The sequence below is a fragment of the Lolium rigidum genome, chromosome 6, assembly GCF_022539505.1.
Source record: "Lolium rigidum isolate FL_2022 chromosome 6, APGP_CSIRO_Lrig_0.1, whole genome shotgun sequence".
NCBI classification, from domain to species: Eukaryota; Viridiplantae; Streptophyta; class Magnoliopsida; order Poales; family Poaceae; genus Lolium; species Lolium rigidum.
The window spans coordinates 228,377,347-228,402,548 of NC_061513.1; the positions used below are offsets into that span (position 1 = coordinate 228,377,347).

At 45.7% G+C, this 25,202-nt stretch overlaps 1 protein-coding gene across 9 annotated transcripts; it reads left to right on the forward strand.

Annotated features, from left to right (window-relative positions):
- The first annotated feature begins 4,293 nt into the window (after positions 1-4,293).
- Positions 4,294-18,510, forward strand: LOC124660261 (chromatin modification-related protein EAF1 B-like). Of its 9 annotated transcripts, none has more exons than XM_047198067.1 (22): positions 4,294-4,502; positions 5,057-5,287; positions 5,367-5,421; positions 5,499-5,596; positions 5,689-7,114; positions 7,192-7,311; positions 7,425-7,685; positions 7,937-8,122; positions 8,296-8,376; positions 8,804-8,864; positions 8,943-9,514; positions 10,054-10,153; positions 10,239-10,429; positions 11,072-11,125; positions 11,207-11,287; positions 11,592-11,729; positions 11,962-12,078; positions 12,274-12,374; positions 12,514-12,729; positions 12,813-13,179; positions 16,256-17,699; positions 18,182-18,510. In XM_047198067.1, the coding sequence occupies exons 2-21, from the start codon at positions 5,151-5,153 to the stop codon at positions 17,630-17,632; spliced, it is 5,739 nt and encodes a 1,912-aa protein (XP_047054023.1). In that variant the 5' UTR covers positions 4,294-4,502; positions 5,057-5,150; the 3' UTR covers positions 17,633-17,699; positions 18,182-18,510. The 9 variants fall into 9 exon arrangements, with proteins under 9 accessions (XP_047054023.1, XP_047054024.1, XP_047054025.1 ...); XM_047198068.1 differs by having other exon boundaries at positions 10,054-10,111; XM_047198069.1 differs by having other exon boundaries at positions 10,054-10,111; positions 10,242-10,429.
- Positions 18,511-25,202: the final 6,692 nt, after the last annotated feature.

Sequence of the window (25,202 nt, forward strand, 5' to 3'; positions counted from 1 at the left end):
TTGTATGAAGAAATGACAAACAAATCGATGTAAGGTGTTACACCGATATTGGTTTAGTCACATATAAAATATAATTTCAATCTCAAATTAGACTAAGTGTTGTTTAAAAAGTAGCACAATGAGCTAGAAGTTGTCTATGCTAGATTTAGAAGAGTTCTAAATATTGTAACGGATTCTACAAAAGAAGGCAGAGTATGTCATTATTTTGACAATGACAAAGGATGTTAAGTCAAGAGGTTCTTTGAGAACTTGGTGTAGTTCCGACAGAGTCGAACTTTGAAGCTATATTGTGTGTGACAATATTAGTGACATATTTCGGACAGACGGAATTAAGATTCCACCAGAAGATCAAACATATTTAATGCCGACTCATTTGGAAATGAGTGATGCGTTGAGACGCAAATGAATTACAAAATACATACGTTTCGAGCGTGTCGGATCCGTTGACTAAAAACCTCTCCCGTGAGCAATACATGATAAAGCACCATAAGGCCAAGGTGTTATATCTTTACAAATGTAAACTAGATTATTGACTCTAGTGCAAGTGGGAGACTGAAGGAGATATGCCCTAGAGGCAATAATAAAGTGGTTATTATTTATATCTTTATGTTTATGATAAATGTTTATATATCATGCTATAATTGTATTAACCGAAACATTAGTACATGTGTGATATATAGACAACAAAGAAGTCCCTAGTATGCCTCTTAAACTAGCTTGTTGATTAATGGATGATTAGTTTCATAATCATGAACATTGGATGTTATTAATAACAAGGTTATATCATTATATGAATGATGTAATGGACACACCCAATTAAGCGTAGCATAAGATCTCGTCATTAAGTTATTTGCTATAAGCTTTCGATACATAGTTACCTAGTCCTTATGACCATGAGATCATATAAATCACTTATACCGGAAAGGTACTTTGATTACACCAAACACCACTGCGTAAATGGGTGGCTATAAAGGTGGGATTAAGTATCCGGAAAGTATGAGTTGAGGCATATGGATCAACGATGGGATTTGTCCATCCCGATGACGGATAGATATACTCCGGGCCCTCTCGGTGGAATGTCGTCTAATGTCTTGCAAGCATATGAATAAGTTCATAAGAGACCACATACCACGGTACGAGTAAAGAGTACTTGTCGAGAGACGAGGTTGAACAAGGTATAGAGTAATACCGAAGATCAAACCTCGGACAAGTAAAATATCGCGAGACAAAGGGAATTGGTAATGTATGTGAATGGTTCATTCGATCACTAAAGTCATCGTTGAATATGTGGGAGCCATTATGGATCTCCGGATCCCGCTATTGGTTATTGGTCGGAGTGAGTACTCAACCATGTCCGCATAGTTCTCGAACCGTAGGGTGACACACTTAAAGTTGGATGTTGAAATGGTAGTACTTGAATTATGGAATGGAGTTCGAATATTTGTTCGGAGTCCCGGATGAGATCCCGGACATCACGAGGAGTTCCGGAATGGTCCGGAGAATAAGATTCATATATAGGATGTCATTTTATGTGAAATAAAATGTCGCGGAAGGTTCTATGGAAGGTTCTAGAAGGTTCTAGAAAATTCGGAAGAAACCACCAAGGAAGGTGGAGTCCACAAGGGACTCCACCTCCATGGCCGGCCAGCCCTAGATGGGGTGGAGTCCCAAGTGGACTCCACCATAGGGGGCCGGCCACCCCCACATGGGAGGTGGGAATCCCACCTTTGGGTGGGAGTCCTAGTTGGGCTAGGATTGCCCCTCCTATGGAAGGTTTTGGTTTCGGGTCTTATTCGAAGACTTGGACACCAACACTTGGGTTCCACCTATATAATGAGGGGCATAGGGGAGGGGGCCGGCTACACCAAAGCCACCACCTTGGCCGCACCCCTTGGAGGCCGGCCACCCCCTCTCCCCAAACCCTAGCCGCCCCACTCCTCCTTCTTCCCCGCACGCTTAGCGAAGCTCCGCCGGGATTCTACACCGCCACCGACACCACGCCGTCGTGCTGTCGGATTCAAGAGGAGCTACTACTTCCGCTGCCCGCTGGAACGGGGAGGTGGACGTCGTCTTCATCAACAACCGAACGTGTGACCGAGTACGGAGGTGCTGCCCGTTCGTGGCGCCGGAACCGATCGTGATCAAGATCTTCTACGCGCTTTTGCAAGCGGCAAGTGAACGTCTACCGCAGCAACAAGAGCCTCATCTTGTAGGCTTTGGAATCTCTTCAAGGGTGAGACTCGATACCCCCTCGTTGCTACCATCTTCTAGATTGCATCTTGGCTTGGATTGCGTGTTCGCGGTAGGAAAATTTTTGTTTTCTATGCAACGTTATCCTACAGTATATTGCAGCTAATTAGGCAGCCAAATATTCTCCGGTTTTGAGATAGATCACAAAACTGTGAGAGAGACCACAAGATACACTGATACACATGTACCGGTTATATCCAAGGAAATATCTCATTGATGGATTAAGATATCTAGGCACCGATGCAAACCAGAATGAAATGGGCAATGCCACATATATTGACAAGACTCTTGCTATATTTGTAGATCACACGGATTTTCTGAGGACACAGAGAGGCGATCTTATCAATCCAACAAACATGGCAAGATCAACTACATCAGTTGGTTCGCTTTATAGCTGATACATGTTGCTGATTATGAACAACAATTTGTGTTATAAGTTATAACAGATAGAAAGTGGTGGTGATTTTGAATTCTATGACAATGACCAATATTGATACATATGTGAATGACAAGTTGACAACCATGTGAGATTACTAATTGTTGAACCTGGAGATGAGGATGCACTTGATAATAGATGCCTAAATTTGGGAGAAGAGGGAAGACATAAATTAACATGGACACTCGTATATTTAAAAAGGTCGGTTCGTCCGCGCCCCATCCTAGACACTCGTATATTTAAAAATCTTCACATCATGGATGAGTTGTAGGACTAAATTGGTGTAATTAGTTTTTTTCTAGAATAATTGGTGTAATTAGTTTTTTTTAGGTTGAATTGGTGTAATTAGTTGTACCATCGCAGACTGTCTTGGGACCATACTGGGCCGCGGCCCGGTCTCCCGAATGGTACCTAACCCTGTTAGATGGCCCATGCGAAGTGTTTGATACAAGAAGTTAGCCCAGTAAGAAATAATTGGCCCGGTCTAGGTTGCACAGTATTGACTCCGGTGTGGCTGGAGTATTACGCGACCCGCTACAACGAGGCTAGGGTTGAAAATGAAAGGGAAACTTTCCGTCCATTTTCGAAGAAAAAGGAAATGGAGAGAAAAAAAGGGAAAATGAAATGGCATTTTGCGGAAAACGAAAGGAAACGGAAGGATCATAAAAGGAAACGGAAATGAAAACGAGGGAGTTGTTTCCGATGGAAACGAAAACGGCAAAGGAAATTCTGGATAAACAAATATGAAAAGTTTCCGCAAATGTAACCTAGAGAGGCCCATGTTCTTGGTAGGCCTACATTTATACACGAAACTAGGCCTGTAGGCCACCTACTAATTATAGACAGCCGCCTACAGTCTCGACGACTCATCTCTGTTTGGGACGATTCCACAAGACCTAGTCCCAACTCCCAAGCGATCGCAGCGATCGCGGCTTCTTCCTACAAGACGAGCGATCAGGCGGCCAAGCGAATGCCCACGAATAGTCTTAGTGTTGACGCAAAAATATTTATGTGAACTTGCGCTTGTCTAAGTGTTAAACTATGTCTGTTACTCCCTCCGTCACTAAAAAAAGGATGTCCTAACTTTGTCAAGATGTATCTAGATACTAAATTGGGTCTAGATATATCCAAATTTGGACAAAGTTGAGACACCCTTTTAGTGATGAAGGTAGTATTTTATGTTGAATTGCCGCTTGTTGAAGTTGAGTGATATTCCTTGTCTTATTGTCTACTTCGTTATACGTGCCTTTTCGGTATACAGACCAAGGTAATATGCCGCTATTTTATTGTGACAAATATTCATTTTCGTAATGTATCCGTCCCGTATCCTCTCCATATTCATCTCCGGTGATTTTCGTTTCTATATTCGTTTCTGGGATTTTCAATTTGGTTTTCGATTCCGTTAAGGTAGGCGGAAACAAAAACGATAAGACAAATTCCGTCCGTTTTCGTTCCGTTTTCAACCGTAAGCGAGGCCGACCGCGCGCGTCGCAGGCCAGCCGAAACTCCGAACCGATCGGGTCAGACTGCACCAGTTCGCCCGCCCGCCCGCACGGATCCAGCCCAGCCCTTCTCCCTCCTCCCAGCCTTGCCTGCATACCACGACGTACACCCATCACCGTGAGCCCGCGAGCAGCCCCACCGCATCCCGTCGCCGGCGAACGCCACTGCCTCCGGCAGCCAAATACAGGCACACGCCTCCTCGGCGGCCTCCCCCGGCGCCCCTCCGACTCTCAGGAACCCGCGCGCCCACCTGTCTCTCCCAGGCTCCCCTGCTCCAAACCCTAACCCTAGCTCCCGGCGCAGGGCTGTCTAGGTGCGTCCCCTGCTCAATCCAATGCTCCTCTCGGTACCCCTCTGCCTTGCTCCGTTGCCTAGACTCGCAATTGAGGTGTGCTGAGTTAGGCGCGATGCTGCGGGAGATGCTTTCAGCGAGCACTGTTGCTCTTGAATTGTGTGCTTCATTATTACAGATGCTCATGCTAGTCTTCTCTGCATATCTGGTAGTGCGCATAAAACAAAGCCATTGGCATGCGTGGTCTTAAAGTGTACCGTACTTTTGACTGTGTGTACCTCTAAAGTGTGAGATGTTAGCATGTTGTCCCTGTTATGTGGGGCATGGCCTGTTATTAATGTATATAGGCTATAACCTTCACATTGTCCAGCATCATGTTTCCTTTGTTCGATTATGCAAAATGCTGTCATGTTGTGCGCTCATTCTTTGATTCAGCAGCGGAAGGCATGTGACATATGTGTTCTAAAATCCTCTTTTTAGTAGGGATTGCCTTCATTTGCTCGCACCTTCTGTTAGTTTTGTTGTTATTGTTTCTTTTGTTGATATGTCGTTTATGCCAGTCTATCTGTTTACAGGCCATTTTATATCTTGGTGTTCCGTGTGTCCGCGAGGAGGATACGCGCGCTGGATGGCTCCAAGTTTCTGAGTGAAATGTGCTTGCAGTGATGTATGGGCAAAGCCTGCTTCTGTGGTCCACTGGATACTGAGCATTCCTCTATGGGAGGAATTGTTGAATGCGGTGTCAGCACGGACACAAAAGATTCCCCTCGCCGTGTTGCCATAGAGAAAGCTCAGGAGGAGCTGAGGTACGTCGACCACAATGTTGTTTTCGACTGGTTTACCCTCTCCATTGGTACTTGATACTCTTATATACACAAACTTCAGGCAGGAATATGACGTTCGTGAAGAACGGAGGAGGGAGCTTGAGTTTTTAGTCAAGGTACGTACGTGGGAACAACATTATTATGATGGTTAGTGCGCTGTATTCTTCCCCTGGTTTATGCACCTATTATGCAGGGAGGCAATCCCTTGGATTTCAAACTTGGACATGTAGCGTCGCTCAGTGTACACTCCACTTCTGTCACAGATCAGATAGCCGAACAAAATGTGATAAGGTGATAATTAGTTCCTGGTCTACCATGTGATACCATTGTCATAATTATTGGTTGATTTAAGCCTTTTGTTTCTTCCTTTGCACCGACTGCAGTGAAGCAAAAGGCAGTTTTGCATCTGACGCATCACCTCATGGAGATTCGGTTGAAAGTAGTGGCAGACCAGGAAGTTCATCGTGTCGTGAAGCCAACACAGCCGATAATCTTATGCTCTTAGATGGAGATACCAGCAACATAGGTGGGGACAAACTTGTCAAACGCGGCACTACAATCACGCCTCAGCCTGAGCTGTCTTTATGCAATGATGGTCAAATTAGTGTGAAAGAAGTTGAAGATTCCGGTTTGTTCCGCCTTGGGGCAAAGAGCCAAGCGTATGCTCGACGCAGGTCAAAGTCGGGCAGGGACAATGCAAATACTGTGCCCGTTAGGACTCCACCAGTTCCTCCTTCAAGTTCTCAGCGAGGAGATGCAACAGGGGTAGTGCAAGAAGCAGAAAATGATGATTATGATGGCTCATCCATTGAGCGTCCGAAACCAATAAGTTCAAATGGCAATGATATGTTGAAGAATGTACCATTAAACAATCCGGTGGTACTGGAGGTGGGAGGTGTTCAAGCAATTCATGAAAGCAATCAAGAACAAAAACATGAAATAACGAACAACAAAGCTGACATGCTAGCTCTTGAAATCTCATCAAACAATGTGTCTGGTAATTCACAGCGTACTGGAGGTGGCCAGATGCCTAATGTAACTGCTTTTGCAGAGTCTCTTCATTCTATTCCAAAAGAAGCTTCTTCAAGGACAACTTCTTTCCCATCTAAACACAGCGAAATCTTCAGAGAAGCGCACACTCCCGAAAAGGCAGGTAACAGCAATTCTGACAAAAGCATGGTTGATGCTCATGCAGATGATATGGAAATTGAGGCTTCTGTTCTGCACCCTGCCATACAAACTGCTAGGGTTAGTGAAAACGAAGTGGACATGAATTGCACAGATACCACTGAGACTGTTGGTCAGCATCCAGGTAGAAATGATAGTTTATCAATGAAGATTGGTCAAAGTTCTGATGAAGGATTGAGTAACATTGGACCTGGTCAATTGGAAGGCAGTAGCTTGCTGATTGACAGTTCTACTCCTGTACAACCAGAAGTCAGCGCTGCTGTGAAAGATGAAGCTGAAGTCTGTAACAATGTAGTTGACACAGAAAAGGAGACATGTCTTGCTACTTCTGATTACAACAAAGTAGATAAGGAGGCAGCTTCTGATTTGGATAGAAACAACAAATGTTCTAGTGCTTTGAGTGGTTCTGATAAGTTGGTTTCGGTTGATTTGCCCCCTGCATCACTCAGAGAGGATATGCCTAATCCTTTGCCATCAACAAACATTTCTGTTAATAACGACAATGGTGTTACAAAATGTAGCCGAAATGACACAACAATCACAAAGAAGGAATGTGAAGATTCTATGATGACAAAGAAGGAATATGATGATTCTATACTTAGAAGGGCTCGGTTTATAGAGGTACGACTAGGTTATATAATATGATCTCCTTTCATGCTAGTTCTCTTGCTTCTGAAAAAGAAGTCATTACTTGACAGGGGAACATTAAGAGAGCTGGTGAACGAGCTCTCTGCAATGTTTCTTTGGAGAAGAAGCGGAAAAGCCACTGGGAGTTTGTTCTTGAGGAGATGGCTTGGATGTCAAATGACTTCATGCAGGTACTTTCTCAAGTGATCTGTGTTTCTTTATTGACCTGTAATGTTTCTTACGTTGTTGTGTGACATTCTTGACTGTATTTATTATGTATAGGCTAACCTTTTCTACTTAATAGGAGCGTCTGTGGAGAAGTGCAGCTGCAGCCCAGATGTGCTACTGGATCGCCTCCAGTGGCCGGGCATCGTTTGAAGAAGCTAATGTCTACAGAAAGCAGAAATCTGTTGCTAGAATTCTGTCCAAGGGCGTTGTGAATTTTTGGCGTTCAGCTGAAACTTTACGAACCACTAGTGGTGAGATTCCTAAAGCATTGCAAGTAGAGAAATCAAAGGGGCTTGAAGAAATGAAGCCAGCTGGGATCAAAGCAGAAAAAGAACTGGTATTAACCATTATAACATTGATGGTCTATACTTTTTTATTTGTTGGCTCTGATGGTATTACATATACGGCCTAGAATGGTTTCAGATGTCTTGTCTTTCCATAAGCCTCAGAATGAAATAGCTACAAATGTTACTTCATGCTGGCGTTTTTCTTGTAATCTGCATAGGCTTTGTTCTGGACTGACTTATTGGGCTTGATATGTTTGCAAGTCGCAACAGCAAGGTTGACATGATCAATAAATTTGAACAGGGCGGCGAATCCATCGAACACGAGAAGTCTAAGTGGTCCCATCAGTCTCCTATTCAGAGTTACGCTCTTCGGTTTCTGGAGTACAACTGTAATGTGTCCGCTTGTCTTTCATTAGCTGAAGCACCACCAACTCCAGAGAGGCTAAATGATTTTGGCATTTTAAAAGTGCCGGCTGAACTTTCAGATGTAATCCACCAGGCTCTATATGCTTTTGATATTTTTCTTTCTTTGCACCTTTTTGCATCACGTCTCATTCTATGTGACCTGGTCAAGAAAGCCTGGCACCACTCTTGTTAGTATGAGAAGAACAGGCACATAATTTACCTAAATATTTATCAATGATGCATTCCTATTTTCAGACACATCTCTTTTATGAGGTAGCCCCTGGTGCAATGCATGCATACAGAGAGTCAGTGGAGTATCAATCTGTTTATAATAAGGTAAGGCGGTGCTTTCACTACAGCAACACCTAATAATTTCTTTGTGCCCCTTTTCCATCTCAGGGGTGTTCTATTAAAATGTTGTATTTTAATTGGGGCCAGTACTATTTAGTGTTTCACCTTGGTCTTGAATCATGAATTGTATAAAATTCTTGACTTGTCGCATTTAAAGTCCGCACCTGTTGCTTTCAAGAATTCAGTTGGCATTGTGGGCTCAGAGGATATTGGGTATTACCTGTTATCTTCTTAATATTAAATCACTAACAAGAAAATTTGTGATTCCCACAAGTCCATAACTTCTGCAAGATGTTCTATAAACTGAGTAATCACACATATAGTATCCATGTTTATGTTTACCATTGGCATCATTCTATTTTATTCCAAATTTAACCTTTTTGTTGTCAAATTAACTATCTTTGCATTGCAGAGGCTTGTTAACACTGGACATAAGGAGGATTATGAGCCATCTACATGCGATTCTGTTCCAGGTTTAAATATCACCACTACTATTTCGTAGTACCTGTATTATGATGAAATGTTTTTATCAATGCTTCGTTTTTGTTTAGATGTACATAGGGAGAATGGGTATGGTGATGAAGGCGAGGCATACTCTTATTTATTGCCTGGAACGTATGATGGTGGTTTGGCATCAAAATCGGGTCATAAGAAGAAACAACAGATGCATCAGAGGATGAATGGCACAAGACTGTATGATAATGGTATTGACCCGTCTTATGATCCATACTTGGAGAACAAGACAGGAAACCAACCATTTTTATCAAATGGCAAAAGACCTCCAGATTTCCTTTCCATTCCTATAAAACGCATACGGACTGCTGCTAGACAGCGAGTTGCAAGCCCCTTCTCTGCTGGTGTTGCCGGAACCCCTCAGTTCACAAGTAAAACAGATGCCTCTAGCGGAGACACAAACTCCTGCCAGGATGATCAAAGTTCGTTACATGGTGGATTCTTCCCCAGGAAGAATGCAGATATTGAATCCACTGTTGATTTTGACAAACAATTAATGTATGATGGCGGTGAGGTGTCTGCTAAGTCTAAAAAGAAGAAAAAGCCTAAGTACCCTGGGCACAAGGCACCACAAAGTGCGAGCGAGTCCTATACCTTGATGGCTGGAAAGGTCAGATTCTCAATGGCAACTCCCTTAATTGTTTTGCTTACCGTGTTTGTAGAGGTAGTTCATTCTGCTGATGTTTTAGGGTGTTGCCCATGATCCTAGACCTTAAGTTGATTTGAGTGCTTAGTATGAGCAGTATTATGTTTATCTCTATGTGATTAATCAGACAAAATTCTTATGGTCAATCCACGAGGGCCTGGTTGGAAGAGGAGTATCTCATGATAAAGTTAAACTAAATGCTGGCACTTCACCAAGAAGTACTAGACAATGTTTTCTATCGACAAACTAGTGAACATTATTTGAAATGATGTTCGAGGGCACACAAATGAACCGTGCATAACAAAAATTTAGTCATCCTTTTTTGAGTCATGGGTTTTAATCTATTCTAGTCTTGCGGTAAGAGAGTACTGTAGGGGGTTCAGTGAACCTACACAACACTGTTGCTTCCGAAGTTCTGACTACCATCGAGCATTTCTGAATAGAAATACAATAAGCTTGTAGTTTCACTAATTCTGATGGATACTATTTATTTTCTATACCAGAAGGATTATTTGAAGAAGAGACCGGAGGCTTATCAGTTTGATCCGAATGGTAATACTGGTAACTTTCTTTGTCTCTGCTTCAGATATCAAATTTCTATTGGTATGTATAACATGAGAACAAATACTTCTTATTTGAGAGGACACAAGATTAACTTCTCACATGTTAAATGCTGATTTATCAACAGCAGTAAATGGTCACGCTTCTAAGAAGATTAAATTGTTGCATCCAGCACCTGATATTTCATTAGATGCTCTTACACCAGTTGGTCCACTGGCATCTCCGGTGGCATCACAAATGAGTAACATGGTAAACCCGGCGAAGATTATAAAGATCATCACTAATCGGGATCGTGGAAGAAAAAGTAAAGGCCTGAAGGTATCCATACATTTTGACATTCTGGTAGTATATGTATTTTACACCTTTATCTGCGTATAGCTATATACACTATTTTATGCAGTATCTTTTCCCTTACAAGTCAAAACCTTTTTTCTTTACACTATAGCTAAGATGATTACTCCCTCCATCTGTGAATAAGTGTTCGTTTAGGTTTTGTCTTAAGTCAAACATTCTCAGTTTGACCAACTTCATAGAAAATATTAGCAACATATGTGACATCAAATTAATATATTATGAAACTACATTTCAAGATAGATCTAGTGATATTAATTTAGTGTCATAAATGTTCGTACTTTTTTCAAGGAAGTTGTTCAAATTTAAGGAAGTTTGACTTAGGACAAAAACTAAATGTACACTTATTCCTGAATGGAGGGAGCATTTAGCATGTAAACATGTCTGTTTCCGTCATTTTGCTCATCAATCAATTCCTGAAATTTTCATCTCTTGGTTATATGGCTGCCGTCCACTCTGCTTTGAGCCAAACCTCTGAGTAGATCTTTAACCTTATGTTTTTCTGCCTAATTGCCTTAATTGAACTAAGATAATTATTTAGCATGGAAAAACATGTCCATCTTAGCCATTTTGCTGATCAACTATCTCAAATGTTTATCTCTTTGTCAGATGGCTGCTGGCCACTCCGGTCCTGGTTGTCCTTGGTCAAATTTCGAAGATCAGGTTACTCTATGTTTGAATTTACTTATTTTCCCTATCTTGCTACACTCTTGCGGAAATCATCTAACATCTTAAAGATACCAGGCTCTTGTTGTGCTTGTACATGATATGGATCAAAACTGGGAATTAGTTAGCGATGCACTGAACAGCATTGTCCAACTGAAGGTAATAACTGATTACAACTTTTTTTTTTTGGTAATATCAACCTTCTAAAATTTTCCCAACATCATGCAACTGCTCCTTGTACAATTCAGTTTGTCACGGTCAACGTTATTTTCATTTTGTTGTAGCAATGTATACCGATTGGTAAATTTATGTTAGTGCCTTTTAGAAGAGATATATATTACTTTCTTGTGTGAGGGTCTTATGTGGTATGAAATTTATCACCATATTCAGGTGCGAAGGCTATAGAAAAGGTGGTTATTAATTGCTTACTTAACTGTCAATTCTCCCATCCTGACTTTTGCAGTGCATATATAGAAGGCCCGATGAGTGTAAGGACCGTCACAAACTTCTCACGGATAAAAGCTCTGGTGATGGTGCTGACAGCGCGGATGACTCAGGCTCATCTCAACACTATCAATCCACATTGCCTGGCATTCCAAAGGTTTGTTATCCCATTTATGTTATACCTGTTAGCATGTATACACAAAGGTTGTTAAATGCTAGATGGTCGATCTTTTGGCTATAAGACTTCTGCAAATCTGCTTCAGCTTTAATCGAATTTTGCTATAGATTAGAAGAATAAGGCAATTTTTTTATTAATAAGGTGCATGCAGATGCACAAAAGATTTCAACTCTTGTACAATAACACCATGAACCCTTCGTGTGAATACCAGGGCAGCGCCAGACAGCTGTTTCAGCGCCTTCAAGGACCGTTCGAGGAAGAGACTCTTAAGACACATTTTGAGAAAATAATATTCCTTGGGCAGAGATTGCATCCATGTCGCAGGAAGGTTAGTATTGCCCTCCTTCGTAAAACCTTGTACTGTCTTGATTTTGCGTGAGGTATAATATGGTTGTAATTTTGCTTGCACGTAGCAACCAAATTTATTCTGTTTGTCACCTTTATTGAGTATTATTAGGATTTGCTTGCTGACATGATTCTCTTCTCTGTTTGTCTTCGTGTGTGTATTCTTTTGGTCATTAAGGGGGAAAGCCAGGAGCTTAAGCCAATAAATCCACTTCACACTTCTCATGTTCTTGCGCTTTCTCAAGTGTGCCCAAGCAACTTCTCTGCTGGCGTATTGACGTATGTGCCATACCCTTCAAACCACTCATTTTGGATATACTTGGCGCCTCCTTGTTATTCAATACGTTCTTATCTATATCCAGCTGTTACTGGTCATTTATGCTCTGTGCTGCTATCTAATTTATCAAAGCTTTAATAGGCCACTTGATCTTTGTGATACAATAACTTCAAGCCCGGATATACTTCCTGTTGGTTACCCGGGATCACATACAAATGTGTTAACGCTTCCGAACCATCATGGTTCACTTGGTCCTACCCTTCCAATTTCAAATATGAATGCTAGGCTACCAGGTTCTCCTGGTATGGTACTGGGCAGCAGTTTGCCATCGCCTTCAACATTGAATGCTCCCTCTAGGTAAATGATCAGGTTGTCCTCTTTTGCTGATATTGAATAAAATTTTCTTATAATGTTTGTTTCTGTAAATATATTTGTTGTAGAGATGCTCAGAGGTATGGTGTGCCTAGGCCTACCTCGTTACAGGGTGACGAACAACAAAGAATTCAGTATAACCATATGCTCAATGGCAGAAATCTCCAGCAACCCGGAGTTTCTGTTCCTGGTGTTCGAATGATGTCTGGTGCTAATGGTATGGGAATGATGACTGGACTAGCTCGATGTGCGCCTGTTGTGAGGCCGGGCTTTCCAAGGCTTGGTTCCCCAGGAATGCTAAATATGGTTTCGCCTGGAAACATGCTATCCAGCAATGGTCAGTCCATGCAAAATTCAGTAAATCTTCGCCCTGGTGCTGTAACTGGCCCTGGAAATACAATGCCGAGGCCGCGTGATCCAATGCAGATGCTTCGGGTATGCATTCTCTTTCATACTGTATATTATGGTTTTTTTTATTTCAGCGTATCTCCTGCTTTGCATTGATGGGTTGGTAGAACCGCCGTAGCAGCAAGTATTTTTTAATTTTAGTGGTGTTGGTGGCGAAGACGGAGATGTCAGATTAGAAGGATAGATAGTGCGTAAGAGGGACACCTTCCGATATTTGGGATCAATGTTGCAAAGCGATGGTGATATCAATGAGGATGTTTGCCACAGGATCAAGGCAGGGTGGATGAAGTGGTAGCAAGCATATGGTATCCTATGTGACAAGGTCCCACAAAAGCTAAAAGTTAAGTTCTATAGGACGACAGTCAGACCGGCGATGCTATATGGGGCAGAATGTTGCCCAACTAAAAGAAAACACATCCAACAAATGAGTGTTACAGAGATGCGCATGCTATGATGGATGTGCGGCCATACAAGAAAGGACCAGATTAGGAACGAGGTAATTCACGATAGGCTAGGGGTGGCACCGGAATTGGAATGTACCTAAAGTCTTGCCTCTTGATAGGATTACATGGAGATCAGTGATCCATGTGCCGGAATCTTAGTTTACTCTCTTTTTCAATCTCGTTCTTGTTTTGGCTTCCTTTTATTTCTGTTAGGTTTCATATCTAGCCTACCCCAACTTGCTTGGGAAAAATGCTTTGTTGTTGCTGAGCACTACGACAGGGGTGCTGTGAACATTTTGACTGTTGTTATTGTTCGATGATCCTACAGGGTGATGTACAAATAGGTTGCTGAAAAGTAATCTTGGCCACACAAATCGTTTCACATCCAAAACCTGATCGAAAATTCTTCAAGATGTAAGCATCACATAAGCTACATGCTGATCAATTGACACAAAAATGGATATATTAGTTGATGGATGATCCTTAACAATTGTGTTGTCATACGTGACATCTCTGATGATTGACAAGTACCAATGTGAAAAAGGGTTTGTTCATTTCCATTTGAAATTATGTAGTTTTCTAATCGCACTTGCCAAAATTTTGGCAGAAACTGGAAGTTTGACTACATATTAGAGCATCTCCACCGGTGCGCACCAAATAGGCGCCCCGCTATGGGGATCGCTGGCACCTGCTCCCCAATTTGGGGAGAGGTTACACACACCGGCAAATCCCCAATAAGAATCCCTAAAAAATGTTTGAACATGCAAATGTAAACAAAATGCAAAATTTCATTCAAATTTAGGATTATTTACGGAAGTTTGAATGAAATTTGAACTAAACTAAACTAAAATTAATCTACTAACTGTCAGTCGGGGCGCGCGACCCTCGTCGTCGTTCTTCCCCTTTGCGCAACTGGTGGTGCAGCATGGCTGCAGGTGTTGTCGGAGCTAGCTGGCGGCGTTTGGCCTTCAGCGCCATTTCCTTGCGGGTGGCCGCCTCGAGCGTTGAGCTCTGCCGCGCGACCTGCCTCCTTTGTGGCCGCCTGCTCGCGCAAGATCTCGAGGGCGTCGATCTCCTCGAGCGCTTGCTCCTTGATCGTCTGGAAGCCCTGCGTGTTGAAGGAAGCTAGGATCGCCGCTTGCTCTTAGTCGCCGTGGAGCTGCTCCTTGTCGCTCCATAACGCAACCTCCTCCGCCGCCTCAGCCTCCACGTCTGCTACGAACACCTTGTTCTACTAGTCGAACTCGGAGTCGTTGGAGTCATTGAAGTTGAAGTCTGGAAGCTCGAACTCGGCTTTGGGCTGCGGCGCCGTTGGCGGCGTGCGGCCATTCCGCCTAGCATCGAGTATGTGGTGGCGAGCTAGCGTGGTATTGTGGTGTAGAGGCGAGTTCGACGGAGCTGGGGAGGCGGTGGTGGTGTAGAGGCTAGTGCGGCGGAGGGCGCACTAAATAGAATGGGCTCTGGCCGGTGTGTGGGAACTGGCGGGTTCATTAAACGGTGACCCACCGTAGAGCATCTCAGGCGTCGCATTTATGGCGGCGTCTCCGCGTGGAGAACCGGCGGGTTCATTAACGGCAACCCACCGCAGAGTATCCGAGGCGTCGCATTTAAGGATGGAGACGGTCGTAGAGTCGAAATCCGACGTGGCATTGGGTGCTGGCGTGCCCGTTCGGCACCCTGCGGGTAGGGGCCGACACGGGGTTGCCGGCGCATCTATTGGGCTCCAGAACTGGCTGGCTACTTTTGGGGCGTGCCGGTGTGGCCCAAAAGCAGCGCCGGACCCCAAACGGCTATTGGGGTCGCTATGGGGCGCGCCGGTGGAGATGCTCTTAGACTCTCCACAGGGAATGAGTTAACGTGTAGTACCAAGACTAGTTGTTTTACAATATAGTCAGATAACTGTTAATTGCTTGTTTTCTGAATGCTTGTGATTAGCTTCCATCTGGTGAGAAGGCTGTAGATATTGGCACTTTGTAATCTTTCAAGTGATGCTAAAACATACCACTCTCACCTCAATGCCCTCCAAGCTATATGTCTTTGCCCTCTTACACATCTAATCATGACAAACCAGGTACATGCTACTATTGTTCAATCTTCATTGACCGGAAGACTACTACGAGCGAACTAAAATACTGTATTCATCTCTCTGATAATTTTGTGTACAGAGATTGACTACTACCTAGATATAAGAAGGTACTAGTCCCAACATGGCGCATTATAAATCTGAGGGCTCCTTTGATTCATAGGATTTTCAAAGGATTTGTGTAGGATTGAAATCCTATTGAATTTTTTTTTCCTTCAGAATCCGTTTGATTCACAGGATCATAGGAAAATAGCATGAGGTTAGACCTCATGAAAAATTCCTTCACAATCAAAGAGAATTCCTCTTCCCATAGGATTCAAGTAGACATCGCATCCCAATCCTGCAGAATTCCTATTGCTGCGCTTTTCTTATCCTACAAATCAAAGGAGCTGATATCTCATCTAGACAGTAAGAATGTAAAGATACTATTGTTTCATTACAATGTGATTGCTTTGGCAACTTGCATCTCTTATTCTTTTGATTTGACTCAGTTAAAAATGTTTGCATCACTTGGCGTAGTTGTGGTGAACTATTGTTTGGTATGTGATTGTTGACACTGCACTTGTGTTTCTTGCAGCCTGGCCAGAATCTGGAAGAGCACAGGCAGATGACAGTGCAGGAGTATCAGATGCAAGTCGCGCAGGGAAATAGCCAAGCTGTCAATTATAGTGGAACACAATTTTCCAATGCCGGAACATCTTCACCTGTTCAGTCATTCCCTGTTCAGCAGTCCCAACCAAATCAGATGCCACAGCAGGTGCACATGTTTGGGAATACACATCATTCTCATATCCGAGGAGCAAACCAGTCAAGCCCACAGCATCAGGCTTATGTGCGGTTGGCTAAAGAGAGACACATTCAACAAGGAATGATGCCCCAACAACAGCACCCACTTTCCGCAGCTGGTACAGTGCCAACTGTTCAGAATGGTTCACAAATGCAACCACAATCTTCAGCCAGTACTGCCCCATCTTCACACTCACATCATAAGAAGCAGAACCCTGTGCAAAGCCCACAAGATAGCTCAGTGCTTCCCAATCAACCTGCCAATAGTATATCAAATAAGCAGAAGAAGCAACAGACTCAGCAGCAGTCTAGGCAAAACCAACAGCAACGAAATCAAGGTAGCCAGCAAGCTAAGCTTATGAAGAGTTTAGGCCGAGGGAATGTGATGCAGCCGAATTCTCCGGTTGATGCTACTCAACCCAGCAGCAGTAATGCAACTTCAAACAACCAAGTTTCTGATAGAAATATGGTGCAGCAGGGCCCAGCGTATTTTGCTGGTAATAAAGGATTGATTCCATCAGTGTCTCAACCTGGGAATCAACCAAAAGTATATGCTGCCCATGTACCGCAGTCACCAATACAATCATCAGATATTGGCGTTCAAGGTTTAGTACAGAGTTCTCCCAACCAGACCTTGTTAGCTCCCCATCAAGCTCCAATCCATTCATCATCGCAATTGGCTATGCAGCAACAACAACAACAGCGTCACATGAATCCATCACATAATAATATCCAACGATTGATGATGCAACAAAACCGCCATATGAACACTGACGGTAGGATAGAGTTGCCTGTTGATCAAGTCCAACCTAATCAGGTGATTCTGTCTACGTCCATTGCAAGGAGTACAGATTCAGGTAGCCCAGGTGTTTCATCGATACAACAGCGGAAACAAGAGTCATCTCAGGATCCAACTGCAGTTACCTCGACCTCACAGCTAGCCAGTTCGCCTCAAGATACCTTTATTGGAAATGAAGCGTCATTGTCAGCACCAAACCAAGGCATGCTGCAAAGGCAAATGTCAGGGGGTGTTCCTATACATGGGCATGTTACTGGTGCCCAGCGGCAGCAACAGCAGGGTCGACAACAACTTCAGACTCAGCAGCAGCACAGACCTGTCGTTCAAGGCAGTGTATATTCTCACCCTTCAAATTCTGGACCAGGATGATGATGGAATCACTTGAGGTTGATAAGTTTTGTAGAGCATTTCTTTCCTTTGTAAAGTTACTGTACAGGTATCCCTCCTTATCTAAGTTATTACTTGTTGCTGGTGTAAGTGTGATGCTAGATGTTTAGGTCAAATCCTGAGCATGTTTGGTTCTTTATTCCTTCTATTCAAATGCATGGCAATAGTATGAACTGCAGTGCACCATAAGTTTTCTCAACCAGTATGGAGCTGATACCGTTCACTCTTCATTTCCCCTCTACTATTTACTGAGTTTGGCGCATTGACAAGTAACAGGTCTAGGCTACTTTACAAACACCACCTTAAACAATTTCATTTGATAACACATTGCCTCAATTATTATGTAGTTTGCCTAATATAAGTTGGTAGCTAGTTGTGAATTATCATGCTACTGAATATTAGGCATGACAATGCTGTTGCGACGACATCTTCGGAATAACTGAAAGTAGTTTCATGGCAAGCTTATCTTAATTTCTGATAATCAGGTTTTACTTCAATTTTCTAATTTCCTGCCTTGTCGTGCTTTGCTAGGTGTTTCGTGTGAGAAGCTGCACGAATGACAGCGCTCCCCATTCCCCACTGTTGAAGCTAATTGTAGTCATATCTCAGTGCCAGGTAGATAATTGTTCTGTTCCATTTTTGTTCCACCTTACAAGCAGCTTGGTTCTAGATTGCTGGAGATGGCTCTTGTAACGGCAACAATTCCTTTTGTTGTTGAATCGTAACCCTGATATGGGCCCGGCTGTATATTTGTCTTATGGGGCCCATGTTGTTAGAAACAGCTGTTTCTTTTGGACAAGCCTGTACATTTACTTATGTAGCTCACAAGTTAGTGAATGCAAAAGTTCCTCCTTTGCATGGACGTTTTCATCATCCAGAAGTTGTATTCTGCCTTTGATATCTATCCCAAGAGTTCGATGTGGTAGGCCAGGTTTCTTTTGTGCTGGTAAATTGTGTTATACTTTCGTGGTGGGTACGGATGGCCTTTTATGGCAAAATTGAGATGGTTGACTAATTGGAAAGTGATGCACATGAAAGGGTTCCACTATACTCTGTCTAAAATAAACAACTTCAATATTTTGCTGACCGAACAGTGCTAAACTCGTCCCGTCTTACATACATTGCACGGTGTGCCAACCGTGTTTGTAGCTGGGTTATTAAGAAAATCTTCATAGTGTACGCACCATTAAATCTCTCACTGTCGACTGCCGATGCCAGCGAGCGTGACGTGAATAGGCTTTTTGGTTAGGCAAGAACAGTTTAACGTTTTATTGACAGGGTTAGAGCGTGAGTCCTACAAGAATGGCAGGGTTAGGGCTCAGTTCTTTTGAGCGTAGGCTTGTGCAAACAGCTATCCTGGCTAGAGCATCTCTAACAGCTTACCTAAAAATGTTTTCCTTATTAGGAAAAAGGTGGCAAAAAAGAAGACCTCCAACAGCTTACCCATAAGGGACCCCATTTCCGATATCCATATTTTTTTTGAGCCATTATCCAAAATTTGACGCCAATGACTCATATATGAGTAAGACTCCATAACCCATTATTTTGGGGGTCAGCTGCCATGTCAGCCAAACAAGGGCCACGCAATGAAACTTGATGCGCTTAGCTGACCCATCGGTGCTGGGTCCGGCGACCCTTCCGGCATGTCACCCCAAAGGAAGTCCACAAACCTCACCACCCTCCTCCCGGGCCACACGCCGCCGTTCTTGGCTGCAATTGAGCCCTTGCTGCTCGATGTTGTGGCAAAATCTCTGCCGTTGGGCATCTCAAGGTTGGTGCTGCCGCGCGGGAACTTGCTAGACGCTCTTCCACCCCATCCATGGGGCGTCGTCCTCGAGTCACACGTCCCTTGTGAGTGAGGATTTGGTGCATGCCGGTGTGGTGGCGTGATTCTGGCTAGGGAAAGCTCGATTCTGCGCCGTGTCGGCCAACGACGGGGGAGTGGTTTAGTCGGATGTGGCGGGGAAGAAGAGGGAGGGAAAGAAAAGGAAAAAAGGGAGAGGAAAAGAAAAGAGAAGGGGAAAAATTAAGGCTTGCTAATTGGCAGATACCGAATGTAGGTTAGTTTTGGGTATTCAAAATATGGATAAGCTAGAAAGAAAGAAAAAAAATCATCTTATTTAGGGCTGTCAACAAGCTGAGCTTAAGCGACTACAGGTAGGAAGCGACTAAGACTGCTCATAGTGGGAGTAACTTAGGTAGTAACATCATACATTTCAATGTGTTTTGGTGACATGTCATATCAATAAATGAAGAAAGAGAGAGAGGTGGTAACTAGCTATGTTACCATAACATCACACACCCCAAGATAAAATAAGTCTACAAACTAATAAATGAGACTTTGCATGATACCACCTCTAAGTTACTTTCCACTATGAAGGTAGTAACATGGACTAGTAACTTATGTATGACACCATCTTATGTTACTCCCCACTATGAACAGCCTAAAGGAAGCTTGAGCTCGGCTAGCGGCTTGGGTCCGGCACGAGCCTATAAAAAATATTTATTTATTTTGTTTCAGCACATCGTGCCCCGATGGACGTTTTCATTTGAACAGCCTATTATTTATCACACGATCTCGGTTGTCGCGTGCTCGATAACCCTCCTTGGCACAAACATATTGACATGAAGTCACCTTGCCATCGGACTTGTTTTACCTCTAAGCCCACTTGACCTCTATTATTAACCCAGCCTACTTGACCTCCATTATTAACCCAAAACGACCAAGCATGATCTATGATACGGGGCGTGAGGGCACCAAATGGACGTTTTTCGTTCGCTTGCGTCTCCGCGGACAAAAAAACGAGCTCCATCAGCTAGATGCAAAACATCTTCAGCGTCCATCCTGACGCAAACGTAGATCAAATATGCGCTAGGAATGTGTCTGTGCGGACGCGTTCGCGCGTTCGTTTGCGTCCGTTTGGTCTGCATGCAGCCCTCTCTTTCCTTCTTTAATCACACATGCGATCATTCCTAGCCACACAAATAGAATCTTTCACTCTCTCCTCTCTAATCACGCATGCGGTCAAATAAATGCGTCCCTGCTGCTGGAGAAGAGGCAGCCGCATGCGAACATGCGGACGTTTTTTGTGTCCGTGCCCGACGCAAACGGACATAAATATGCGTCGCCCCGTTGGAGATGCCCTGAAGGCCAAGGTGAAGCCCAATTTCAGGACTCCACCAAGCTAGGCGAGACGCCATCAAGGATTCGGGATTGACACGCTAGGACGATCTACGCTATGTAATAATTAATTCTAAGGTTGTGTCATTCATTCTATGTTAGGGCATCTCCAGCGGCGCGACGCAAACGGACGCTCAGCGACCGTTTTCGTCCGCCGTGACCGGAAATGCGTCTGGGGCCTGTTCCAGCGGGGCGACGCAAAGTGACCGGGCCGTCCGCGGTTTGCGTCTCCGCGGACGCTCGGCGGTCGCACGGAGCGTCCTCCATTTCTTACCCGGTCCCGCATGTCAGGGACAGCGAAATCGACCGCTTCGATTTGCGTCTTTTGCCCCTTCTTTGCTGCCCCAGTGCGTCGCCACCACCCCAACCCCATCCGCCGCCGTCCGGCCGCAGCGCCGCGATAGCCGCCGCCGGGCTGCGTTCTTGCCGCGCGGGAGAGCGGGAGCATACTCGGGCTTGGCTCCGCCGCGTACCGCCGGGCCGTTTTCGGGCGAAACGCTCCCGGTTGCGCCGCCCTTCCGCGCCGCCCACGACCTGTTCGGTCAATTGCGCCGGTAGGTTTCTACTCGTGTTTTCGGCGCTATTGTGCGCAGCCATTGATCCGCAGTTTGTACTCACGCAGATGGACATGTGGCAGATGTTGGACAAGTTCCGCGCGGAGGTCGTCGACTCCTCTTCCGACGAGGAGTCCGATGAGTCGACGCAGACATTGGCAACTACTGCGGCCTCCATGATCCACGAGTTCACCTCTAACCCGGGGCCGCAGCACCGGGGTCGTGAAGGGGCGCTCCAAAACCTCGCCGCGCAACGAGTGGAAGGGCAGGCCCGCCTCCACAAGGACTACTTCCACCTGACCAATCTGATCTTCCCGGAAAAACTGTTCCGGCGCCGATACAGGATGTCAAGGGACCTGTTCTTGGTCATTCTACGGGGCGTCAGAAACTACGTCCCCCTACTTTCAATGCAGGCGCGATGCAACAGGTGCGTTAGGCTTCACCTCCTACCAAAAATGCTCCGCGACTATTCGCATGCTCTCATATGGAATGGCTGCGGATATATTCGATGAGTATCTTCGAATGGGTGAGAGCACCTGTCTTGAGGCCATGTACAGGTTTTGTCGAGCCGTGATTGCCGTGTTCGGAGAGTATTACCGTAGGGAGCCAACCGTTGAGGATACAAGGCGGCTCCTCGTTTATCAACGAGTCTAGAGGCTTCCCGAGAATGATTGGCAGCATAGATTGCATGCACTCGGCGGTGGAAAAACTGTCCATTTGGATGGCGAGGTGCGTACAGCGGGCATGAGGAGGGAAGAACTGTCATTCTTGAAGTTGTCATATCTCAAGATTTATGGATTTGGCATTCCTTCTTTGGCATGGCCGGTTCCAACAATGACATCAATGTGTTGCACCGATCACCGGTTTTCAACCGGCTCATGCAAGGTAAAGCTCCCCGGGTGAGCTATGAGATCAATGGAAATGCATATGACAAGCCATATTATCTTGCTGATGGCATCTACCCTGACTGGGCCACATTGGTGAAGACTGTCCGTAATCCAAACTCGAGAAGACGAGGAGGTTTGCCAAGATGCAAGAGGCTTGCAGGAAAGATGTGGAGCGCGGATTTGGTGTGCTCCAAGCTCGGTGGGCAATTGTCCGTCACCCGGCAAGAACATGGTCGCTGAAGACCATGCATGAGGTGATGACATGCTGCGTGATCATGCACAACATGATCGTTGAGAACGAGCGTCCCGATGGTCGCAATGAGAACCAATGGGATTTCCAAGGTGAGCTGGTTGCGCCACTTCCCGGAGCTTCATCTTGGCAGGACTATCTACATAGGAATGTAGAAGTCACTGACGAGAACGTCTCCAAACAGCTGCAAACGGATCTGATTGAGCATCAGTGGACATTGGCTGGCCATGAAGATCATGCCTAGAGAAATACTATCTTATTTTCATGTCGACTTTTAAATGTAATAACTATGACTTTGTTGATTTCCTTATTTTGTTGTTTGGAAACTTCATAAATTTATGCAAACGCGAAAATGCGTCGGCCCGCTGGAGCCACCCCTAGGTGCAAACGGACGCGCGGACAAAAACGGTCTGTCGAGCGTCCGCCGCGCGACGCAAACGGACATTTCGGACGTCCGAAATGCGTCGCGCCGCTGGAGATGCCCTTAGGAAATAATATAACCATGTCATGTGGTGGGCCAATTAGGGTTTAATTAGTGTTGTCTTTGGTTTTGGGCCTGTTCAAACCAAACCAGGTCAGCCCACCTAGTGGGGCGCTCCAGCCACCCCCTCATATAAGGGACTAGGTTGGCTAGGGTTAGAGGTAGACAAGTTTAGGTTAAAACTATTGCGTGTGTTCACGTGTTGCATCCCTCCGGGGTTCGGCGATGCCGATTATCAGTTTATAATAAAGATTGCTGCGAGGGTTCTTGTGTCATCAAGGATTATCAAGCTAGGGTTTGAGGCGTGATGATCTCCATCACGTTTCTTGCTGGATTCGTTCCTCTTCTCCAGGCTGCGTTGTTCACTATATTGGGAGATTCTATCTACCGGCTGTCTCGCTGTGAAAGATCGGGCAAACACCCGAGAGGATCAGGTTGGATCCCCTTATCATGTGGTATCAGATTTCTGGGTTGCTGACAGCGAGGTTTTGTTGATTCATCACATCTAGATCGGTTTGCATTGGAGGAGATTGGCTTGGGATAGCTGCAGATCAAGGGAGAGGAAGGAGTAGTGCTGCAGAATCTCTGGCACGACGGAAGTTCGCCGGAATTCTCTGCCGCGGTAAGAAAAATCGCGAGGAAGAAGAAGATTTCCGTTAGGAGACCGGCACTGCCGGCCTTGACACCCCGGCACTGCCGACCTCGACACCCCGGCACTACCGGCCTCCTAGAATTTTTGGCAGTTTTCTCTGCCGCGACAGGATTTCTGCCAGTTTCTCTGCCGCGACAGGAATTCTTTGTCGTGAGTCTGCTTTTGCTGTTTTCTGCTGATTCTTTGTTTCGCGCACAGCTATGGTTTCGTCATGTTTTGGTGGCGTGGCAGATAGGAAGAAAGATGTCTATCATGATTACCTTAGTATTGTAATAGGTTCGCACTTTGATGCATCTACCATAAAGTGGAGGTTGGCTAGCTCTGCGACACCGGCGGAATTTCAGTTTTGGGAATCCCACATTGACGGTGGTTTTGAGCGATGCAAGACGTTTGATAAGAGCATCTCCAGCCGTCTCCCCGACGAGGCCCCCAGGACGGCGTTTTGTCATTCGGATGGACGAAAACGGCCCAGTCGCGCCCCTGGTTCCTCGTTTTCGTCCAGATTAGGCCTTTCATCCGTCCGGATAGCCCAAGCCATCCCCGACCCCCCGGGGAGCGCTCGGGGACTCCGGACGAAACGAAAGCGCGGGAAACACCGAGGAAACTTGCCGCGCGTCTGGTGGCCCCAACTTGTCGGCGAGAGAGACTGATCATCGTCCTCATCGCATCATCTTTCGCGCGCTGTAAAAGCCTGCCGCCGGTCAGTCATCGCCGGATGCGTAGCTTCCACGTGGCGAGTTAATGTTGTCGCCTCGGTTTCACGCGCGTCTACCTCTATTTATCGCTGAACTACCGCGTCTGCCCCGCATTCACCTCGCTCCCTGCTCTCACCTTCCCCAAATCTTCCCCGATCTCGAGCGAACTAGCGGCGATCAAGCAATGACGAACGACAGCGCGGCTAGGAATGGCTTCGGCCGCCGCTCTCTGCACCAATGGGAGGGGCGGCTCCTCCACATGGCGGGCTACCCGGCGTCGCCGGACTTCCGCGCGCCAGGAGGATGGCGACTCAGCGCGGGTGGCGTCCCGATCCCGCCGCCGCCGGGCCGCCCTCGAGGCGGAGATCGACGCGGTGCTCGTCACTCTCAGTGACGAGCAACGCGCGGAGCCACACTTCTTCCCCGACAACTACGAGGCGTGGACCGACTTTTTCTGGCGCCGGTACGAGCGCGAGCTCGCCGCTTACGACGGCCTCCTCCTCCTCCCGCTAGGAACAACGCCGCCGGCCGCCGCCGGTGGTGGAGCGCACCTAACCGCACCCTCGCGAATGTGCTCGCGCACATCGAGGGTGGGAACTACCCCCTCTCTGGGGTTGCCACCGCCGAAGGCGGCTACCGTGTCGCGCCGACACGGTAGTTCCTGGACGCCGAGGAGGATGACGCCGTCCTCCTCCTCGTCTGGGTCGAGGTCCGCATCAAGGTCCGGCGGATCTGCGCCCTCGATCTTCATCTAGAAGGAGCCGGCGTCTCCGTCGACACCGACCTTCGTCAAGAAGGAGCCGGCGTCTCCACCGCCGACCAGAGGGCGCAGAAGCGGCACCCTCGTCATCC